The following is an 18,260-nucleotide window of genomic DNA, read 5'->3' on the forward strand; positions in this document are numbered from 1 at the left end:
TCTGTGCAGCCCCAGACTTCCCTTCCACATATCAAAACCTTTTCATGTTAGGATGATTGGCAACTAAATTGGTCTAATGCGAGTACTATTAACTTTATAGGCAAAAGCCCCCAGCCACCCTGAACCGAATAAACTGGCTAAAAAAAAAAAAAAAAATGGACAGGTGGACTTTAATATGTAATCTACAATGAAGGATCACTTACACTTCACAGAAGTTATGCAATCACAAATTAAGGGAACACCCTGGAGCCAGAACCAAATATTGGTGTGACCCTGAGTAATTCTCCTAATCAAGCCACTCCGAAATTTTGAAGGTATGGTATTTAAATTGTAAAGTAAAGTGTCTGGTGAAGGTGAAAGTCATTATAAAAACGAAAAGAAGGTTGATCTGTAACTGTAATATTTGCATCATGGTTTATCTTTTGTTTGTGATCTCCTCCCATAGTCAGTGTTATGAGGTCCCCATCACTGTAGACACTATCCATCAATCCATTTTCTAAATCAATTTGTTCATTTATATAGAATACTGGAGCAATAGCATCAGAAACAGGGCACAAACTATCCTTGGATGGAATGCCAGTCCATTGCAGGACCCTCACTCCTACACACAAATCTATGTTGGGGAAATTTAGCCTCTCCAGGCAACCATCTTAGAATGTAATAGGAAAGTTTAGAGACTGGAAGAAGCCCACACAAACAGTGACCAGGATGCATAACTGATCCCAAATCCTTATAGGTGGTGTGGCACTTGACTAACCTTTGTGCCACTATGCTGCACATAATTAATGCAAATTATAAATAAGGGTGAGCAACTTAGAAACTGTGAAGTTTGTGATTGCAGAATTAGAGACCTTGCAAAGGCAGATTTAATTTCACAGTAACAAAAGAAAGCGAACAACCAAGGTTTAAAATCAGTGCCGTAAAATACATTTATTGGTGTCACATATTAAAGAGCATCCACTTCATTAACATTTGGAAGTGTTTTGTTACAGAGCTGCTCTTCTCTCTCTCTTTCTAGGTTAACCCTTAACCTTTGATTATAAAAGTGGCTGCACTGGTGCTTCACAGCTGGTCATTGTCTTTGGGACATTGTGCAGTGTCGGTGCTCACCAGCAGGGGGAGCTGTAGTGATGCTCGCTCTCACTTGGCTGCCATGGTGAAGTTGAAGCATCCTTTCTGGTGCCACTGCATATCACGAATGCGGCGCATGGACTGGATCTGAGGCTGGAAGGCACACCATTCATTCCAGTGTCTGTAATCTCCACACTCAAACAGGTACTGGTAACCTCTGTAGCCAGGATACTGGTATCCCACCCAACTAGTACGGAAGAAAAAAAAAAAAAGGAAAGGTGGTGTCAGTGGTGAAAGATGGAAAAACAGATCAGCACAGATTGGTCTATTTTGTTTGACTCACGTTCCACAGGGCACTCTCACACTTCCCACCCGGTCACAGAACCCATAAGCCCACAAGCTGGGCACATCATCCTCATGAATCTCCATCTTGTTACCCTTGAAGTCGGCACATTCAAAAAGGCAGATCTTGTGCTCTTGGTTGTCCTGCATGTCAAAAGAGAAGACCCTCAGTGCAAATCTAGCACTTCACTTATCTCTACCTTAGTGTTCGGACTCCACATCCCAAGCTTAAAAGCCCTTCCTGAAGCAACATCTCAGTCACCTTCCTCTTAGCTTGTCCTAACCCTGGCAGCTGCATCTTAACGGGTCCACCCTCTTTTCTTATTCTGACACCTCCAGATGCACCCAATTCTTATGTCTCTACAATTTAGTCTCTCCTACCCACCACTCCCTGCACCCTGGGCGTCTCCTGTCCACAAGTACAACCTTTTTATCTCATTGGCCTTCTGGAGGACCAAGGCTGCAGAGCACTCACCATTCGAACTGGGCGGAAGGACATGAAGCAGTCGCTCCTGTAGCTGTTGGACCAGGTGTCCCAGCGAGGATACTCTCCTTTCTCCAGGATAAACATCTCCCCACGGAAATTGCTCTGCTCGTATGCAACCCAGCTGCAGGGAGATTGCAAAGGAACTATAAGCAGGATGGCCTTTATCAGTCAATTTTTATTTTATATATAATTTTTTGTACTGCATTGCTAACAAGCAAATTGATTATGAAAGTCAATATACAGCATTGAAATCCCACACTAAAGATTTATGTTAGATTCTGGTCTCTTGCAGTCAGAACACTTAGACCAAATCACCAAATTTGCCTGAAGACCCTGGTCACTATTATGACACCAATCAGTCCTGGCCTGGGTAATGCGATCTACCAGTTAGCTCCCTCATTCGAGTTGTCTTTGACTTAGGCAACTTAGGATGTGCCCTGAAACTGCAATTTACTGAGGGCTGTCAGTTTTAGAAACAGAAGTAGTGCTTTCTTACGATGGGATATATGGTAAATAAGTGGCCATATCCCAAAAACTGGTACAGAATCATCCGAGTGGTATATAAGGAGTGATCTATAACCCAGGATTGGTGCCCCTTGGGTTAAATGCTACTGAGCACGTAACCAGTGCCTTAAAAACGCCACTGTTGGCTGAATGGCTTTATAATTTTAATAGCTGACCCAAGACTGATGCCTTGTAGACTAAGTTGTAGGAAGTGACTGGTTCTCTGTGATGTAAGTTTTAAGAACAATGTTGACTACGCTCTTGTAGGTGGAGTGGTAAAGATTTTTATTTTTATTTAAACCTGGACTCTGGCCTAATGCAGTATTGGTTGTGTGGCACTGAGATGGCTGAGTGATGTGCCACAAAACTGATGCAGAGATTGATGCCATGTGGGCAGAGTGGCATGTAAAGGATGAGATTGTGCCCCAAGACAGGATTGCTATGAGGTGAAGGGTAGAGATTGCGTCCTGATACTGTTTCTTTAGTGTTTCCTGGGTAAAGTTATACCAAAAGAGAACCCAGAAACTGGTGCTGTGTGGGCTGAGTGGCACAGTTTAGCTTTGATAGCTGGACACCCCGGACGAGGGTACTTACGGGCCACATTCCACTCTCAAACTGCGCACGCGGTCAAAGCCTCGGTCACATAGGTTCACACATTCATTCTGGAACTCCATGTGACGTCCCTGGAAGTTCTCCTGTTCATAGATGATGATCTGAAAGAAGAGAGGGAGGTGTGAGATCACAGATGGACTACCAGTTAGCAGCCTGGCTTGGTATTAAGAACACCTACCCTGTAGGAGCCCATGCTGGGCTCTCCAGTCTTAGTAGCCTTACTGGCAGGTGCAGGTGTGCCCTTCTCCTTAGAGTCAGTACCCTGGCTGGTGGCTGCCTTGGCAGTTTGGGACATCTTGAGATTTCAGGAGAATCTGCAAAAGGAGGTAAAAGTGGGAGCACATGTTATGGCCACTTTAAGCCTAATATCCACTTCAGGTCTGACTTTCAATATATAGTGTATCCAGTCATTGTATCCTGTGGAACTCTCTGCTCATGTTGTCTGACTAGGCTGTCCATACCATTCATTAATCAGTGCCACCCAAGAGAAGTTGCCAGACATTCAATATCCTCACCACCACTATAACTCCAGCAAAGAAGATGTAAATCATTGCTTAGCTAAGGCTAAAACAACCATATGCATGTTGGCATTTCAGTGGAGCGAGATGGTAAGAACATTTACACCCATAAATCGTTCACCTGGGGGGCTGGTGATCTTTGGAGCACCTCCCCACTTTGGCCCACTTGGCAAACCCTCTTACCTGAGTAGAAGCTAACAACGCTGCTGGGAGTTCACTGGCCTCTTTCCCCACCAAGCATCTTTTATATGCTGGCAAGAGGATCGAGGCGTGGGCCAACCACAATGGAAGTGTGCAGCTCATCAGCCTCCCTCCCACTGGCAAAGCATGCTGTCATCACATCTCCCAATGTAACCAGCCAACTGGAACAATCCACTCAGCTTCAAACCAGCCTGTAAGCATTTTGCATTGTCTCCCCTGCCCGGAGACTTTGAAAGCCATGAGCTCAGGACTTTTGTGTGAAATGCAGAAGCTCATCTATGGATGTCATACAGAGATGTATAGAATTCTGATTTACCTAGAGGCTTTGTAATGGGGGCTGCCAATGAAGACCCGGCATGATGGCCTAGACCAGGGTCTCCAGGCTCCAGTCCTGGAGCGATTCAGTGGTGGCAGGTTTTTCTTCTAACCTTTTTTCTTAATTAGTTACCAGTTACTGCTGTTCATTTTCTTCTTCTGACTTCATTTTAATTGACTTGCTGTTTTAAGACTCAGACCTCTTAATTGGTGTGTAAGGTAAAAAGACGCCATTAAGGGATCCGAGTTTAAGAATTAAGACAAAAGATGTTTGTTCTGTTACCAACAACAATTGGTTAATAATTTAAAAAGTGGCTGAAATGAACACTTGCAGCCACTGCAGTTTCAGCACTGGTGACCTGAGTCTGACACCTGTGGTCGAAATTTAACATCTTTAATATTAAAGAAATAAACATCCTTTAACAGGACAATTCAGTAATCAGGCAGGAGAAAAGCTGTTCATTGTATCTTTTAATTACTCTTCGGCAAAACGCCTTAGAGGGAGCATTCTTTAAAAGCAGTCTGTTACAGCAGATTGGTCAGAGAAACAAAGAATAGAGGTTCATTTTATAAACTGTTGAATTTACATAAGGGCGGCACGGTGGCGCAGTGGTAGCGCTGCTGCCTCGCAGTTAGGAGACCCGGGTTTGCTTGCCGGGTCCTCCCTGCGTGGAGTTTGCTTGTTCTCCCCGTGTCTGCGTGGGTTTCCTCCGGGCGCTCCGGTTTCCTCCCACAATCCAAAGACATACAGGTTAGGTGGATTGGCGATTCTAAATTGGCCCTAGTGTGTGGGTGTGTTTGTGTGTGTCCTGTGGTGGGTTGGCACCCTGCCCAGGATTGGTTCCTGCCTTGTGCCCTGTGTTGGCTGGGATTGGCTCCAGCAGACCCCCGTGACCCTGTATTCGGAATCAGCGGGTTAAAAAATGGATGGATGAATTTACATACAGTGTCAATCAATGCATACATTTTACTCTGGTTGGTTCATTGGTTTACACCCAAATGATTTATATAAAATAAAAGAACATTATATTCTGGTTTTTCTTATACCTTTTGAGATGAGACACCACCCTTGAAATTTCTGTGCATATAACAGTTGTCCATTCCTGTTGCTTATAGGACATCTGCTGATTTCTTAGTCTTCCTTCATTATATTTTGTATATTACATCAGCCTTTCTTCTGGTACATTATTTACTCGACCATCTCAGTATTTTTCCTAAACCAAATCTTAGAGTTTAGAGTACATTTTGTTGTTTACTTGAACTTTATTTGGTTTCCCAGATTTATTAACCCATTATGCCATTTCTTTAAGATGAATGCTATGTTACCCTAAAATTATTCTTCCATACACCCCTGCAATAGAATACATTTACAATATTTATTTCCTTCTTTCCCTTTTCCCTCTCTCTACTTTACTCAGTCATCCATTTAAAACCCATGGTGTGTCCCAGGTACCGACCTAAATGGTTTTTCTTCAGCTCTGCTTTGTTCCTAAGATGGGAAGCTTGTAATGGCCATTTTTCATTCCAGCCCCATGATTCTACAGCCCAAAGGAGCACCAGGTGATGTTTTTCTAGATCAGATTTCTGTCAATTTTTGCAGTCATAGGAACCTTGAGGATGGCACAAACTGAAAAAAGATTTATACAGTGCATGCCATATACAATACAATATGTACAGGCTATGCAATACATCTGGCGCGTGTACACTATGTATTTCATCATGCTCTGTGTTTTCTTTCAATGTGGTTTCAACTGAGTGACCACTTTTTTTTCCACACCATCTTTATGATGAATTGTTTCCCTGAATTCATTTGGCTTGGACTCAACCAGGTGACAAAAAACTTTGCCTATAAATGCTACCTTACTTTCCCTCCATTATGGCCAGTAACTGTTGTAAATTACTCGTTGTGGTGGGTGTCTCCTCTCTCTACAGCTTTTTTCATTTTAATCGACAGATGCTCAAATGGCTTGAAACCTGGTGAGTGAGGAGGCCATTGCATTAAGCTGAATGCCCTCTCGTGTTCTTGGAGTGATTCCAAGTGTTTCCTTGCCTTGTGACATGGAGAATTATCCTGCTAATAGCCACACTCATTACTGTCATGAAGAGGCACACCGGAACAGGAAAAAGATTCAGATATTCCATTTTATTCAATTGTCTTTTTTACTTTTAGGGAATGTACGCCATGAATCACATCCTACAACACTACATTGCCACCACTACTCAGTATGGTTAACAACTGGCAGGAGGACTCAATGGAGCCATGGGATTTTCTCCATCCTCCAGTCTTCCTCTCACTTTCTGTCCAGTGTTTGCACATTTTAACATATAATCCATATTATTTTCAACTCACTAAAATTAAGATTTGTTTGAGTTAATTGCTAAATTTGTGACAAGGTGTGGCACATTGTGTGCCCTTTTTTTTTTTTTTACAGCACTTGTTGAGGTCTTCGCTTGTATCACCCTCATTCATAAATTGTCTTTTTCAACTCCAGGAGAGCATCACTGGCTTGTTGATTTTTGGATAGCAACCTGTTGGCCCATTCTGGATATGCCTGTGACACTGTTATGTTTAAAAACCCCACCAGGGCTACTGATCCTCATGTTGGCACATCAAGCACACACTGGCATGTCAAAACCAGTTAAATATTTAGTCTTGCCAACTTCTCTCATTCATATCTGACCCTGACCAATTTAAATCACATTGTCTTCATGCATGATGGCGTCACTGGCTAAACACTTAGTTACATAAGAAGGACGGGGTGTCCCAGTAAAGTGAATGCTTGCAGTGCTTATGTCAGTGGGTACGGCACTATGAGTCTGTCCAGTGGAAAACGAGCTGTATAAAGAATAACAAGGGGAGGAATACAGCATGAGGACACTGGGAGTGGAGGACTCTTATAATGTGTATTAATGACAAAGATTACCTTCCTTTTGTTGTCCTATAACATATGCAAATTCAAAAAACTGTCATGATAGCTCCTAGGATATTTTTCATAAAAAAGGCTATTTTTTTCAAATGTTAACAAAGGAGCAATTCGGAATAATGCTTTTACCTTTTTAATGCCATTGGCTGCAGTGGTAGTTGCTGTAGTAGCAGAACCGAGTTCAGTGAAATGAAACGTTTATATGCAGCCATCACCAATAGCCGACTGGGCACATCGTATCCAACTGTGCTGTTCAAGGAAGCTGTCATAAAGAAATTTAAATAAATAGGTAAGACTCTTGCACAGAACTTTATGTATTTATATATACACTATATGCTGTATATGTGAAATTCAGTGTAATATTCCTTTATTCATATATCTGTTTTTAAACCTCTAGTCATGTTGAATCCCAGCCTGTTGTGGTTTGGCAGCATTGGGCACAAGGCAGGAATGAACACTGAACTGAGCACCAGTCTAACACCGGGCACACTCGCAAGGAGCCCTAAATTCAGTACTTATAGCTCCTGCCCAAAAGACATTCAACTCAATTGTCCATCTGTGTGATGAGAGACATGGGGAGAACACATGAACTACAAACAGACAAAGTCTGGGCTTCCTGGGCACGTAAGACGCCACCATAGCACCCTATAATGCCTTTTTAAAAATCTGTATGGTATATATCCATGAGTTCTTTTTAATTTCTTAGCTTATTGATTTTTATTTTATAGGTAGCCAATTAGTATGCCTTGTTAGAGCCCTAAACTGTGTAAGTGGGTTAGAAGATAGAAGAATGAGGATGGATGGGTAAAATAGAGGAGGTGGTTGATTTTCAAGTGCCTTGAGCATAGCAAAGGATAGCTAGATAGATAGATAGATAGATAGATAGATAGATAGATAGATAGATAGATAGATAGATAGATAGATAGATAAATAAACTATATTAATCCCAAGGGGACAATATTAAATTAAAGAGTAACAAAAATGCATGTAAAGGCAGACAATAACTTTGAATAATGTTAGCGTTTACTCCCCCGGGTGGAATTGAACAGTCGCATAGTGTGGGGTCTCCTCAGTCTGTCACTGAAGCTACTCCTCTGCCTGGAGATGACACTGTTCAGTGGATGCAGTGAATTCTCCATGACTGACAGGAGTTTGCTTAGCGCCTGTCACTCTGCTACAGATGTTAAACTGTCCAACTTTATTCCTACAATAGAGCCTGCCTTCCTCACCAGTTTGTCCAGGTGTGAGGCGTCCTTCGTTATGAATAAAATGTATTATTTGTACACAATGATAAATGCATATGAAACATTAAAGCTGTTATTTAATACTGATTATTAATATTGCACTTCTACTTATGTTACGCTTACCTAAATTCATTTTAGTTCTTCATTTCACATGTTCTTCGCTCATTTCTTTACACAGGCCAGAGACTTGCAGAAAGAAGGATGGTGGAATTGTGCAGAAGCAGCCATGCGCACTTTGGTTTTCCTATCTACCCTATGCTGACCTCGTGTCTCACCCTGATCTAAAATTAATGACAATTTTATCATAATTTACAATTGTACATTTATTTTTCCTTGGCTTGCGCCACCACCATCTATTCAAAGCACCATGATGTTCCAACAATGATGGATAGATTAAAAGCCAGAAGTCTGTATGACCATCAACATTAAGTGACTCTGTGAGAACCCTAAGAAGCTTAGGCCCCCAAGTTACTTTTGTTTAATAAATCTGAATGAATCTGCCAAGAGAAGACCTCCCAACATCCTACTGTACATCATTTGGGGACATGGGCTGACATACTATGACTCTCACATGACACCAGGTCACCTTAGGCTGCCACCGACAGCCTCTAATTCTTCTCTGTTTATTGCAGGGAGACACATTTTGCCCAACTTACAAATCCAAAATCCTACATCAGACACTACATTGGTTTGATTTGATGGACACAGGGCAGAGATGATGAGGGCACAGCTAGAGGGGCAGGACTCGGAAGGAACTGAATCGGTCACCCAAGATACATGAAGTGCTATCATGGGTGTTTCTAGTGAGTGGTAAGCATGGTATCTGCCCACCCATGCACTACTAGTAGCTGATGGAAGCCCAGGGTAAAAGTGAAAGATCAAAATTGGTGTGTTGGCACATCTGCCCCTTTTCTATAGGTTACATACTGGTGGAGCAAAGTGAGCCTGGATGCCCCTCCCAAGTGCTGAGTAGGCAGTTTGCTTACCCCCACCGCCCTCCTCCCCTCCCTAGGCCCCCTGTCCTGTTTGGGATGGCTTCCCACAGAAGGCTTTAAAAGGGCAACAGCTCCTGGCAGCCGGCACTCTCTCACTCATTGTAGGACGTGACCAGAGAAGCACAGTCGGGTGAGTTGGAGTTACTGTGGGATGCCCCCACCTTTCTGTGTGTCCCTGTCCTTTGGGCTTGTTTTGGAGGCAGGGAGGATGGGATGGGCTTAGTCTTTGTCCACCACCATTTTTTTTTGGACATGATGGTCACCTAATAGCCCTTTAGGAGTTTTTCTTTTGCCAGGTCTGCAGCTCTTTGTGTACCATCTACTTTTGTCATTTTTAAACTTCCCCTGCTATGGAGGGATGTGGGTTGGTCTTTTTACAATTTGTAATATAGTGACCTCAGACAGTTACTGGACTACACACCTTGGTCATCCACTGCTCTGACAGTTCTTGTCAGGGCACTTTAGCTGAGCTGGTGTAGGATTGGCACATGATTTTCTTCTTCTTGGTTCCCACAAGTTAAAAAGCTCTGTTGTCATAAATTACTTCAATCTGGTATGTTCACATTCACGTAAATTTCAACTGCTACATTAACATTTACCTCAGATGAGTCGAGGATTTCATTTCTTCATTTCTCCACCTAATGGTTACACTGCTCAGCATATGCTGTAAATGCAATCAACTTAAAGTATGAGGTTGAAGCTACAAATACCACACAATATTTGTCAACTGCATTTTGTTTTAATTTCAGAAGAAAATGACTCACCACTGCACAAAATTCTCTGGCCACTGGAAGGTAAGTATTTGGAGGTGCTCACTGGCGCCACCAGGGGTTGGCTACTGGAAATAAATTGTACATTCCTTGAAAGTGAAAAAATGAAGGATGGAGATAAGAGAAGCACGGAAATATGAGGGGTGGTACAATCAATGTGGACATCTTCCTCCAGCTGCCCTTTGCAACTGACGCATTCAGACTGATCCCCTCATATTTCCACCCTAGCCCATATGATTGTGCGCTATTTTATGTGAGAATGTGCTGGGGGAGGGTTAGGAAGATGGCGCTATATAACCCTAACTAAAGAATCTGAAGGTGTGGAAGGCAAGTATGCAGATGTAACGGGTACGGGAGCTCTAGGAGGCACGGATGTTAGAGCTGGAGGTCAGGGGAATTAGAGAGTGCCTTTGTTTCTCTGACTGACCGCCCTCTTGTGTTGGCAGATCATCGTTTGGGACGAGGAATGTTTCCAGGGTCGCAAGCACGAATTCACTTCAGAATGTTATAACGTTATGGACTTCGGCTTCGAGACGGTGCGCTCCTTCCGCGTGGAGAGCGGCGCGTGAGTACACCCGACCTCCGGGAGTCGAGTATCCGCACGAGCGCCCCCTGGTGACACACAAACCAATCTGTTGGCTCTACCCCGATGTCTCGTCCCCCAGCAAGCGGTTGTGGTTTGTCCCTGAGTTCCAGGGTGTTGGTGATCGGGAAGCAAAGATCGCCATAGAAGCGCCTCCGGCCATTATGACCCCCCGCATCTCCCTTTTGTCCCTCCCGCGGTGCGGACGCGAACAGAGCTGGTTATAACGGGCTTGTCTCTTCGCAGGTGGGTGGGCTATGAACACTCGGCTTTCCAGGGTCAACAGTTTGTTTTGGAGAGGGGCGAGTATCCGCGCTGGGAGGCCTGGAGCGGCAGCAACGCCTACCACATCGAGAGGATGACCTCATTCCGCCCCATCGCCTGTGCGGTGAGTGAGGGATGTTTCAGGGGCGTTTGGAAAAGTGTGCGTGTGTGGGGGCCACAGTACTTGTAAGCCTGTGCACGGTGAAAGGCGCTATATAGTACTAATGAGCTGAATGATTTGTGGACTTTGGTTCTTAGTGAGACATATATGTGGTTTATGTAGTGGACCGAATAAAGGTTACGTCCACAACAGTGTGCAAAGTGCTTTAGAATTGTCTCCAGAGAAAGGCATAGAAAACTCACTAATTCAATTCAGGGTGATGGGGAAGACTCTATACAAAACTGGTAGAATGGGATTTCCAGGACAACTCCTCTGGATTGGTCCGAATTTAGCAGATTAAAAAGTGGGTGAGTGCCTTTGGCCAACTGGTACTCGAGGGTCATAGCCCGATATGTGGCTGGGTTGTGGTAGAGTTCTGTGGATAGTAAAAGCCGTTTAAGTCGGTTGAGTGTTGATCACTTTTAGTGTAGCTCGATTCAAACGGAAAGAACTCACTGCAAAGGATATCCTCCATATAGCGGGCATTAGTCTTCGGTGATTCAATCACGATCGCATCTGAAATACAGGTATAAATGCCTTAGTGGTCGGATGATTAAAAACGCGAGCCAATGTCCCATTTTAAGGGGGGCAGTGGCAGAATCCCGAGTTCTTCTTTGGCTCCGGCCCTAATCCGCTGTAAAGACAGGACCACGCGAGTTTAGAGAACCCGCGACCTTCTGCTGGATTATTATGTTACGTCTAAAATGTACTTAATGACTCAAATCATCATGAAAGACACTACATGCCTCTGAACGCCATGCCTCTGAACGCCAGATGCAGGTTTAGATCCAAGAGAAAAGTTGGCCTCGCAGTGAACTTGGGGTGGACTCTCCGCTAACTGTCTCGCCTTTCTTTAGAATCACCGCGAGTGCAGGATGACCATCTATGAACGTGAGAACTACCTTGGACGCAAGGGGGAGCTCAGTGACGACTACCCGTCCCTGCAGGCCATGGGTTGGTGCAACAATGAGGTCGGCTCTTTGCGAGTGCAGTCCGGAGCGTATGTATCTCCCAGTCCCTTCGCCATACTGCCCCAACCCCTCTACTCCCACTTCTCACCTTCTTCTTGTCTCTCGCAGGTGGGTGTGCTACCAGTATCCCGGATACCGCGGCTTCCAGTACATTATGGAGTGCGATCGCCACTCAGGAGAGTACAAACACTGGCGGGAATGGGGATCTCACGCACAGACTTTCCAAGTGCAGTCCATTCGACGCATCCAGCAGTGACCTCTTTGCATGTCCTGGGAGTGCCTGTGGGCGCCAATAAATACACCTCAATAAAGTCTATTTGTTTAACTTAAACAGTGACTTGGTGTCCTAATTAGAAGGGCTTACGTATACACGTCCCGTAAGAAGTGGCGAGCCCCCAGCCATAGATGTATTTGTCCAATTCTCTCATCGGGAATCGCGTCATAATGGAATGTAATGACCTCTTGGCCACAGCCATCAGCAGTGGGTCTGTTTGCGGAGAGAGTGGACCTTATCGAGAGGTTTACTTACCTTGGTAGTGACATTCATGTTTCTGGTGACTCTTAAGTCAGTAGGCGGGTTGGGAGAGCATGGGTGGTCATGAGGTCGCTGGAAAGGGGTGTGTGGCGCTCCCGATATCTATGCGTCCATATCTTGCAACCATATAGCAAGACAGGAAGAACCATGAATAAAGACTTGGACCTTTGTCCTTTTGCAATCTAGTAACACGAGATGAAGACTGGACTCCTTTGGTACTGTGTGTCTCCAGAAAATCTTTGGGTACCGTTGGTTTGACTTTGTGTCTAATGAGAGGTTGCTCATGGAGTCCCGAATGAGGCACATTACCTGCATTGTGAGGGAGCGTCAGTTACTTCCCCGAGGGTGATCCGTCTCGTAGGATCCTCGTTGTTGGGAACCCGAGTGGCTGGACCAGGCCGAGGGGTTACCCAGGTAACACCTGGCTGCGGCAGATAGAGATTCATTTCCGGAGGGTGGGACTGGATTACGTGTCTGCCTAGGCGGGGGTTGCAAACCAGGATCCCGAGTTGTTTCGTCGTGTAGTGGTTGTGATAACGCACTGTACCACTGCATGCTCCCCAACTTGACTTGTCATGAAATGAATGAAAGGCACAGCTCGCATCTGCACATCGGAGCCCGTCAAGCCTTGGTCGCTTTGGCACAATCTGTTGGTGAAAAGCGGCAGTGGCACGGACTCTGGGCGGAGAGGTGATTTACATAGACTGCATTCTATAAGCTACCGAAGAGTCACCTTCCAAATGTACAAATCAAGGGAGGCGTCATGTCGTCTGTTGATAGATAGAGAGTGGAAGTGTTTCCAAATAAAGCGATTGAGAAACTTGTAGATGATCTTCGACAGACCCAATTCACCTCCACGAGTCCGCCGATAGAAGCGAGGCAGGCCAGGCGCCTACTTGTATGCGATTTCTTGACTGAGTGCATTTTCGTCAACAGTTACTCGGACCGACACCGAGATCATAAGAAGTGAAATAATTTATCAAGCAAATGAAGACACAATGTACTCAATTCGCTTGGTTTATTGTACTAATTGTGTGTCAGCATGGAGAATGCATGGGTTTTTAACAAACCAATATGACCTTTCTCCGAAAATGCAGGCTTTGCATTTTATCACTCCTGAATTTGCATCTTCAGGAGATATGAGTGACAAACCAAAATGTGCTGTAACGAATCTAGCAATGGGGAAGGACTAAGATAAAGACAGTTGTTAGTAGATCAAAGCCGCTTTGCAGAAACGATGACTACATCTCTTCAGTTAAGTTATTTCCACCGCTCCTCCTCCTATGATATATGCGCTGAAATCACCTGAATACGAGCACCTGAGCGCCATTGACTCACGCAGTTTTTTTTATTTTTATTATAAAACTCATTATCCAAAAGAACTTTCGAGCATTCAGTTGCTATCACTGGCCCAAGCGAGTCATCTTTTATAATCTGTCTCCTTCCTGTTACCCACTTTTTACTTTACCATTTGGCTCGAGCATTCCACGCTGTATTATTTACTGTTTGACAGTTCAAGGGCATAAACTGTGTGGTTTCCACTCAGGTCCGAACGTTACTCCCTTTGTACTACTGGGAGTAATTTGCAGTTAACCTTGTAGTTCCTCGTCAGATACGGACGTTAACTGTGCAGTTCTCAGTCAGGTCCGGCTGTTACTCGCCCTATTATTCATTTTTTGGTATTTCGATAACGTTTACTGTGTGACATATCAGAGGGAATCCCCTTAGTTAGAAGCAAGTCAGGGAATACGCTTCATGCGAGTAATAGGAAGGTAAAAATAACATACGGGTTTTTTAAATAAGGGGATATATTAGGAATAAGGTTCCATACCTTTAGCATATTCCGTAAATGCTTGATGAAAACATCATCCAACACTAAACAAAAGACTACATTGTAGCCACCACCTGGAGGTTGTTGGTCTGGAGCGCACGCCGCTTGAGTTACATAAACGGCGCCAATCGGTGTGCATCAAGTTTGATTAGTCTTCGAGGACCGGAATGGTCTCCTTTGGCGACTGGAATAAACGCCCCTTGAGATACTAACACGGCGCCCCTCGGTGTTTATATCATGGGACGGGGCTAGGTGTTTGTGATATCGTGCCCTTAACTAGGGTTCGTTGTTGCCCGAGACTGATGTGCCATTTGACAGAGGCATTATCACCTCGCCAAAGCCTGTGCTCTTCTAGTACAAAAATAGGGTAATAGTTAAAAAGAAAATATTAACCAGACTCAGAGTTTCAGTATCAAAGGACACTTCCAAAAGCATCAGCAGTAAATGGAGTAAATGACCAACGTCTTTATTATTAAATGGTTAATTGAGCTTTTCTAACATTTTTGGCTTGTAATTTAAATTTCCATTAAATATATTTTGGGATAACATTCTATTTTTAAATGAAACTTCACATCAGAGCATTGAACACATTATTTTATTTTTATTATTTTTACAATGGTGTTTTGCTTTGGGAGCTTTACTGCACATACAGTTATGTTTTTTAAACTTTAATATCAAGAATATATTCACAAATTTTTTTAATTAGCATGATAGTTTATCAAGTAAAATATTTTAACTTGTTGTGGAGATACCAAACATTTGTAAATGTCCTCCATGCACTACAAGAACATCCGTTTTTTTCAGATGTTATACAATAATGCACAATTGACAGTCGAAAGGGATTTTTCGTCAGATTAAGTGACGGTTTTTTAGTACAATAAATGTGTGTCCCTGGCTAATTAGCTAACTAGTTCCAGCAACATATTTTACTAGTAGACATATAAGTCACTTCTTTATATCAGAACAATGTTACGGTCTTTGAAAAAGCGTTTGTCAGACGTGTAAATTAGTAAACAATACATAACTGGTCATTTTCAAGACTGAGAACAAAATTCTCAGACTGGCTTCCTGGAGGAAAGATTTTGATTGTAGCATCAAGTAACCCAAAAATTAGTCTGGGTAGCTCCTATATTCGGATTCAGGCATTACACACTTTATATTACTGCGTTAACAAATAGTGGACGTTATCAGTACAGTTTCCTGTCAGGTCCGCCTGTCACAAGCCTTTTATTTAACATTTAATATATCGCGGTCGTTAACTAAACAGATAACTTGGCAATTGACTCTTTCGTTGCTTGCGGACGTTATCTGTGCAGTTCCTTGTTAGGTCCGGATAACAAGAGCGAGACTTTGCTGTGTAGCTATATTTATAGGCGCACAGCCATTGATGTAATGCCAACACGCACTTTTGGTGACTCAGCCTTGGCTGATGCCACATGTCCAGCACCGTTTTCAATACTGTGAACTAATTGTTTTCACTAAGAAAAACAAAGATTAATTACACATATAAATATTATTATCATTACGTACAAAATCTCGTTACCGTTTGCTGGACGGATGGATCAGCCCGACGATTCACGTTTCTGTAAAACTATTTAAACAGCATCTTTCTCTGTTCTGGGCATGAAAAAGGCATATTCCAAACGCTCTAAATATACATTCCTGCCTATTTTGAAGGAGTACAAAAACAGAAAAATATGCTGATTGAGAGCAAAGCAAAGTAGCAAATATTTGATTTTGGGTTCCACCTCAACTAACGTTAAGAACGAGGAAGGTGCCATTTTTCCGCACAAAATATACTTCAAGTAGTACTCCGAAAAATAGCAACATATTTCCAAAACGGACGTTTTCAATAAATCCGATATCTCGTGCAATACAGTTAGAGAAAATGAAATTCCCGTTTCAGAAACGGATTCAACTCACCTAAATCTATAAAACATCAGTTTTTAGCGCACGCGAAGATTTTAGTGCAAAACACTATTCAGTCATTGGCGGGCGCTAATTATATTTTCCATCTTTCGCTTCAACAGACAGCGGACGATAACTCTGCTGTTCCCTGTCAGGTCCGGGTATTTATACTATTACTTTTTAGATTTGCGGAGACTTTAACTAGGCGGTTCCTACACTAAACGCTTTGTATATTTACCTTTTGGCTATTCTCGGACGTTAACTGTGCATTTCCCTATCAAGACCGTATAACACGCTGTATGGATTTCCACAGAGTGCTCAAGTTTTTCCCTACTGTTGTAAGACATGCAGGTTAGGTGAAGGACGACGCGAACCTTACAGTGTGTTTTCACTGCGAAGCCTGTCGCTCTGTTCTGGGTTTGTTTCTGGTTTTTCCCTGTATGCTAGCTGGGACAGGCCCTATCCCCACCTGACACTCGTCTGGATTAAGCGGGTTAGAAAATGCCATGAAAATTCACTCCAGTCAAATATTGTTCTTTAAAGATTTGAGGGGACTCAATCAAAATCTGGAAACATAATTGCCCTTTCACATCCAGTTTTTGGAGAATGGATGATATTGAGTTTTTGAGATATTAATGTTTAAAATAAAAATATGCAACTTTTGGACTGCCGTCGGCCCGACGCTGACCCAATGGATTCATGCTCTTTTAACAGCTTGTTATTCTTAAAAAAAAAGGCTAACTTTAAGCCACGTAGTTTTCGTACGTTATCTGTGTAGTTACCCGTCAGGTCCGGATAACACGTGTATGACTTTGAAGCAGAGCTATATTTATAGACGCCCCTCACATTGATGTAATGCCAACACCTACTTTTGGTGTCTCATCCCTAGCTGATATAACTTGTCCAGCACCGTTGCGATACATTTATAAACTAATTGTTTTAACTAAGAAAAAAGATCAATTACACTTGTAATTGTCAGTCAGTCAATCTTTGTCCAACCCGCTATACCCTAACACTGGGTTATTATAAATGTAATTATTACTTACAGAAAGCAGCCACTTGACAAACCGCATTGGAGGGATGTCTTGATGGAATTTCTCCCCATGTTCTCGCGAAAAAAATTCAAAAGAGACCGTAGGAAATAGATTTTAAATACATTTTGCACTTAAACGCTTTTTGTTTTCTCCAAGAAAACTGTGGCTTTCAACAAAGAAAGGCTGTTTATTCTTTTATCGTTTGCTGGATGGATGCAAGGATGGATTAACACAACCTTGTCTGTTTCTGTAAAACAATTTCAAAAGCTTCTTTCTCTGTTCTGGGCATTAAAAATAGCATGTTTAAAACGATCTAAATATAAATTCCTGGCTGTTTTGAAAGAGTAAGAAAAATGAAAAAACTATACGGATTGAGAGCAAAAATAAATGTAGCAAAAACTTGATTTTAGGTTGTTTCCACCTCAGCTAACGTTAAGGACGAGGAAGATGCCATTTTCAGCACATAATATGCTTCAGAGAGTAAAATAAGCATGAAAATACTTATACCATTAAACAAACCTAAGTTTTTTTTTAAGCAACGTATTTTCAAAACGGACATTTTTCACTAATTCGATATCCTTCGCGTCAACAGACACCGGACAATAACCGTTGTAGTTACCTGTCAGATCAAGATAGTACTATAATCACTTTTTAACGGGTCGTTAAACACTTTAATTTACACGTAGTCTGTTCGCGGACGTTAGCTCTGTAGTTTTCTGTCAGGTCCGTAACAAACTTGAGTTACCCTTTACAATCTCTGAGACCTTAACTACGTGTCTCCTAATCAAAGCTTGACCTTAAATGCTTTATATTTACTCTTGGACTATTCTCCGACGATATCTGTGTAGTTCCCTGTCAGGTTCAGAAAGCATCTTCTGTTAGCCTTTACAGATTCGGAGACCATAACTATGTGGTTCCTAATCAGAATCGGGCCTTAAACGCTTTGCATTTACGCTACGATTGTTCTCGGACGTTATCTGTATCGTTCCCT

At 42.9% G+C, this 18,260-nt stretch overlaps 2 protein-coding genes across 3 annotated transcripts; one reads left to right on the forward strand and one right to left on the reverse strand.

Annotated features, from left to right (window-relative positions):
• Positions 1-922: 922 nt before the first annotated feature.
• Positions 923-16,287, reverse strand: crybb1 (crystallin, beta B1). Of its 2 annotated transcripts, none has more exons than XM_039772674.1 (7): positions 16,251-16,287; positions 7,104-7,236; positions 3,195-3,330; positions 2,999-3,117; positions 1,889-2,021; positions 1,415-1,557; positions 923-1,318 (listed from the first exon to the last, which is right to left on the reverse strand). In XM_039772674.1, the coding sequence occupies exons 3-7, from the start codon at positions 3,309-3,311 to the stop codon at positions 1,141-1,143; spliced, it is 690 nt and encodes a 229-aa protein (XP_039628608.1). In that variant the 5' UTR covers positions 3,312-3,330; positions 7,104-7,236; positions 16,251-16,287; the 3' UTR covers positions 923-1,140. The 2 variants fall into 2 exon arrangements, with proteins under 2 accessions (XP_039628608.1, XP_039628607.1); XM_039772673.1 differs by lacking the exon at positions 16,251-16,287 and adding an exon at positions 12,050-12,128.
• On the forward strand, positions 8,612-12,262 carry cryba4 (crystallin, beta A4). The gene is made up of 5 exons (XM_039772675.1): positions 8,612-10,007; positions 10,430-10,548; positions 10,813-10,954; positions 11,848-11,990; positions 12,070-12,262. Exons 1-5 carry the CDS (start codon positions 9,969-9,971, stop codon positions 12,215-12,217), a joined length of 591 nt encoding a protein of 196 aa, XP_039628609.1. The 5' UTR covers positions 8,612-9,968; the 3' UTR covers positions 12,218-12,262.
• Positions 16,288-18,260: the final 1,973 nt, after the last annotated feature.

Source organism: Polypterus senegalus, chromosome 12 (genome assembly GCF_016835505.1).
Source record: "Polypterus senegalus isolate Bchr_013 chromosome 12, ASM1683550v1, whole genome shotgun sequence".
Lineage (NCBI taxonomy): Eukaryota > Metazoa > Chordata > Cladistia > Polypteriformes > Polypteridae > Polypterus > Polypterus senegalus.

What these genes read in the sequence shown, in the direction of transcription:
- crybb1 (XM_039772674.1), bottom strand. Translation starts at nt 3,311, where the DNA reads ATGTCCCAAACTGCCAAGGCAGCCACCAGCCAGGGTACTGACTCTAAG. An exon ending in TTGAGAGTGGAATGTGGCCC is followed by an intron (nt 2,022 to 2,998) that starts GTAAGTACCCTC and finishes ATCTCCCTGCAG; the next exon opens with CTGGGTTGCATACGAGCAGA. An exon ending in GTGAGAGTGCCCTGTGGAAC is followed by an intron (nt 1,319 to 1,414) that starts GTGAGTCAAACA and finishes CTTCCGTACTAG; the next exon opens with TTGGGTGGGATACCAGTATC.
- cryba4 (XM_039772675.1), top strand. Translation starts at nt 9,969, where the DNA reads ATGACTCACCACTGCACAAAATTCTCTGGCCACTGGAAG. An exon ending in TTCCGCGTGGAGAGCGGCGC is followed by an intron (nt 10,549 to 10,812) that starts GTGAGTACACCC and finishes GTCTCTTCGCAG; the next exon opens with GTGGGTGGGCTATGAACACT. An exon ending in TCCGCCCCATCGCCTGTGCG is followed by an intron (nt 10,955 to 11,847) that starts GTGAGTGAGGGA and finishes GCCTTTCTTTAG; the next exon opens with AATCACCGCGAGTGCAGGAT.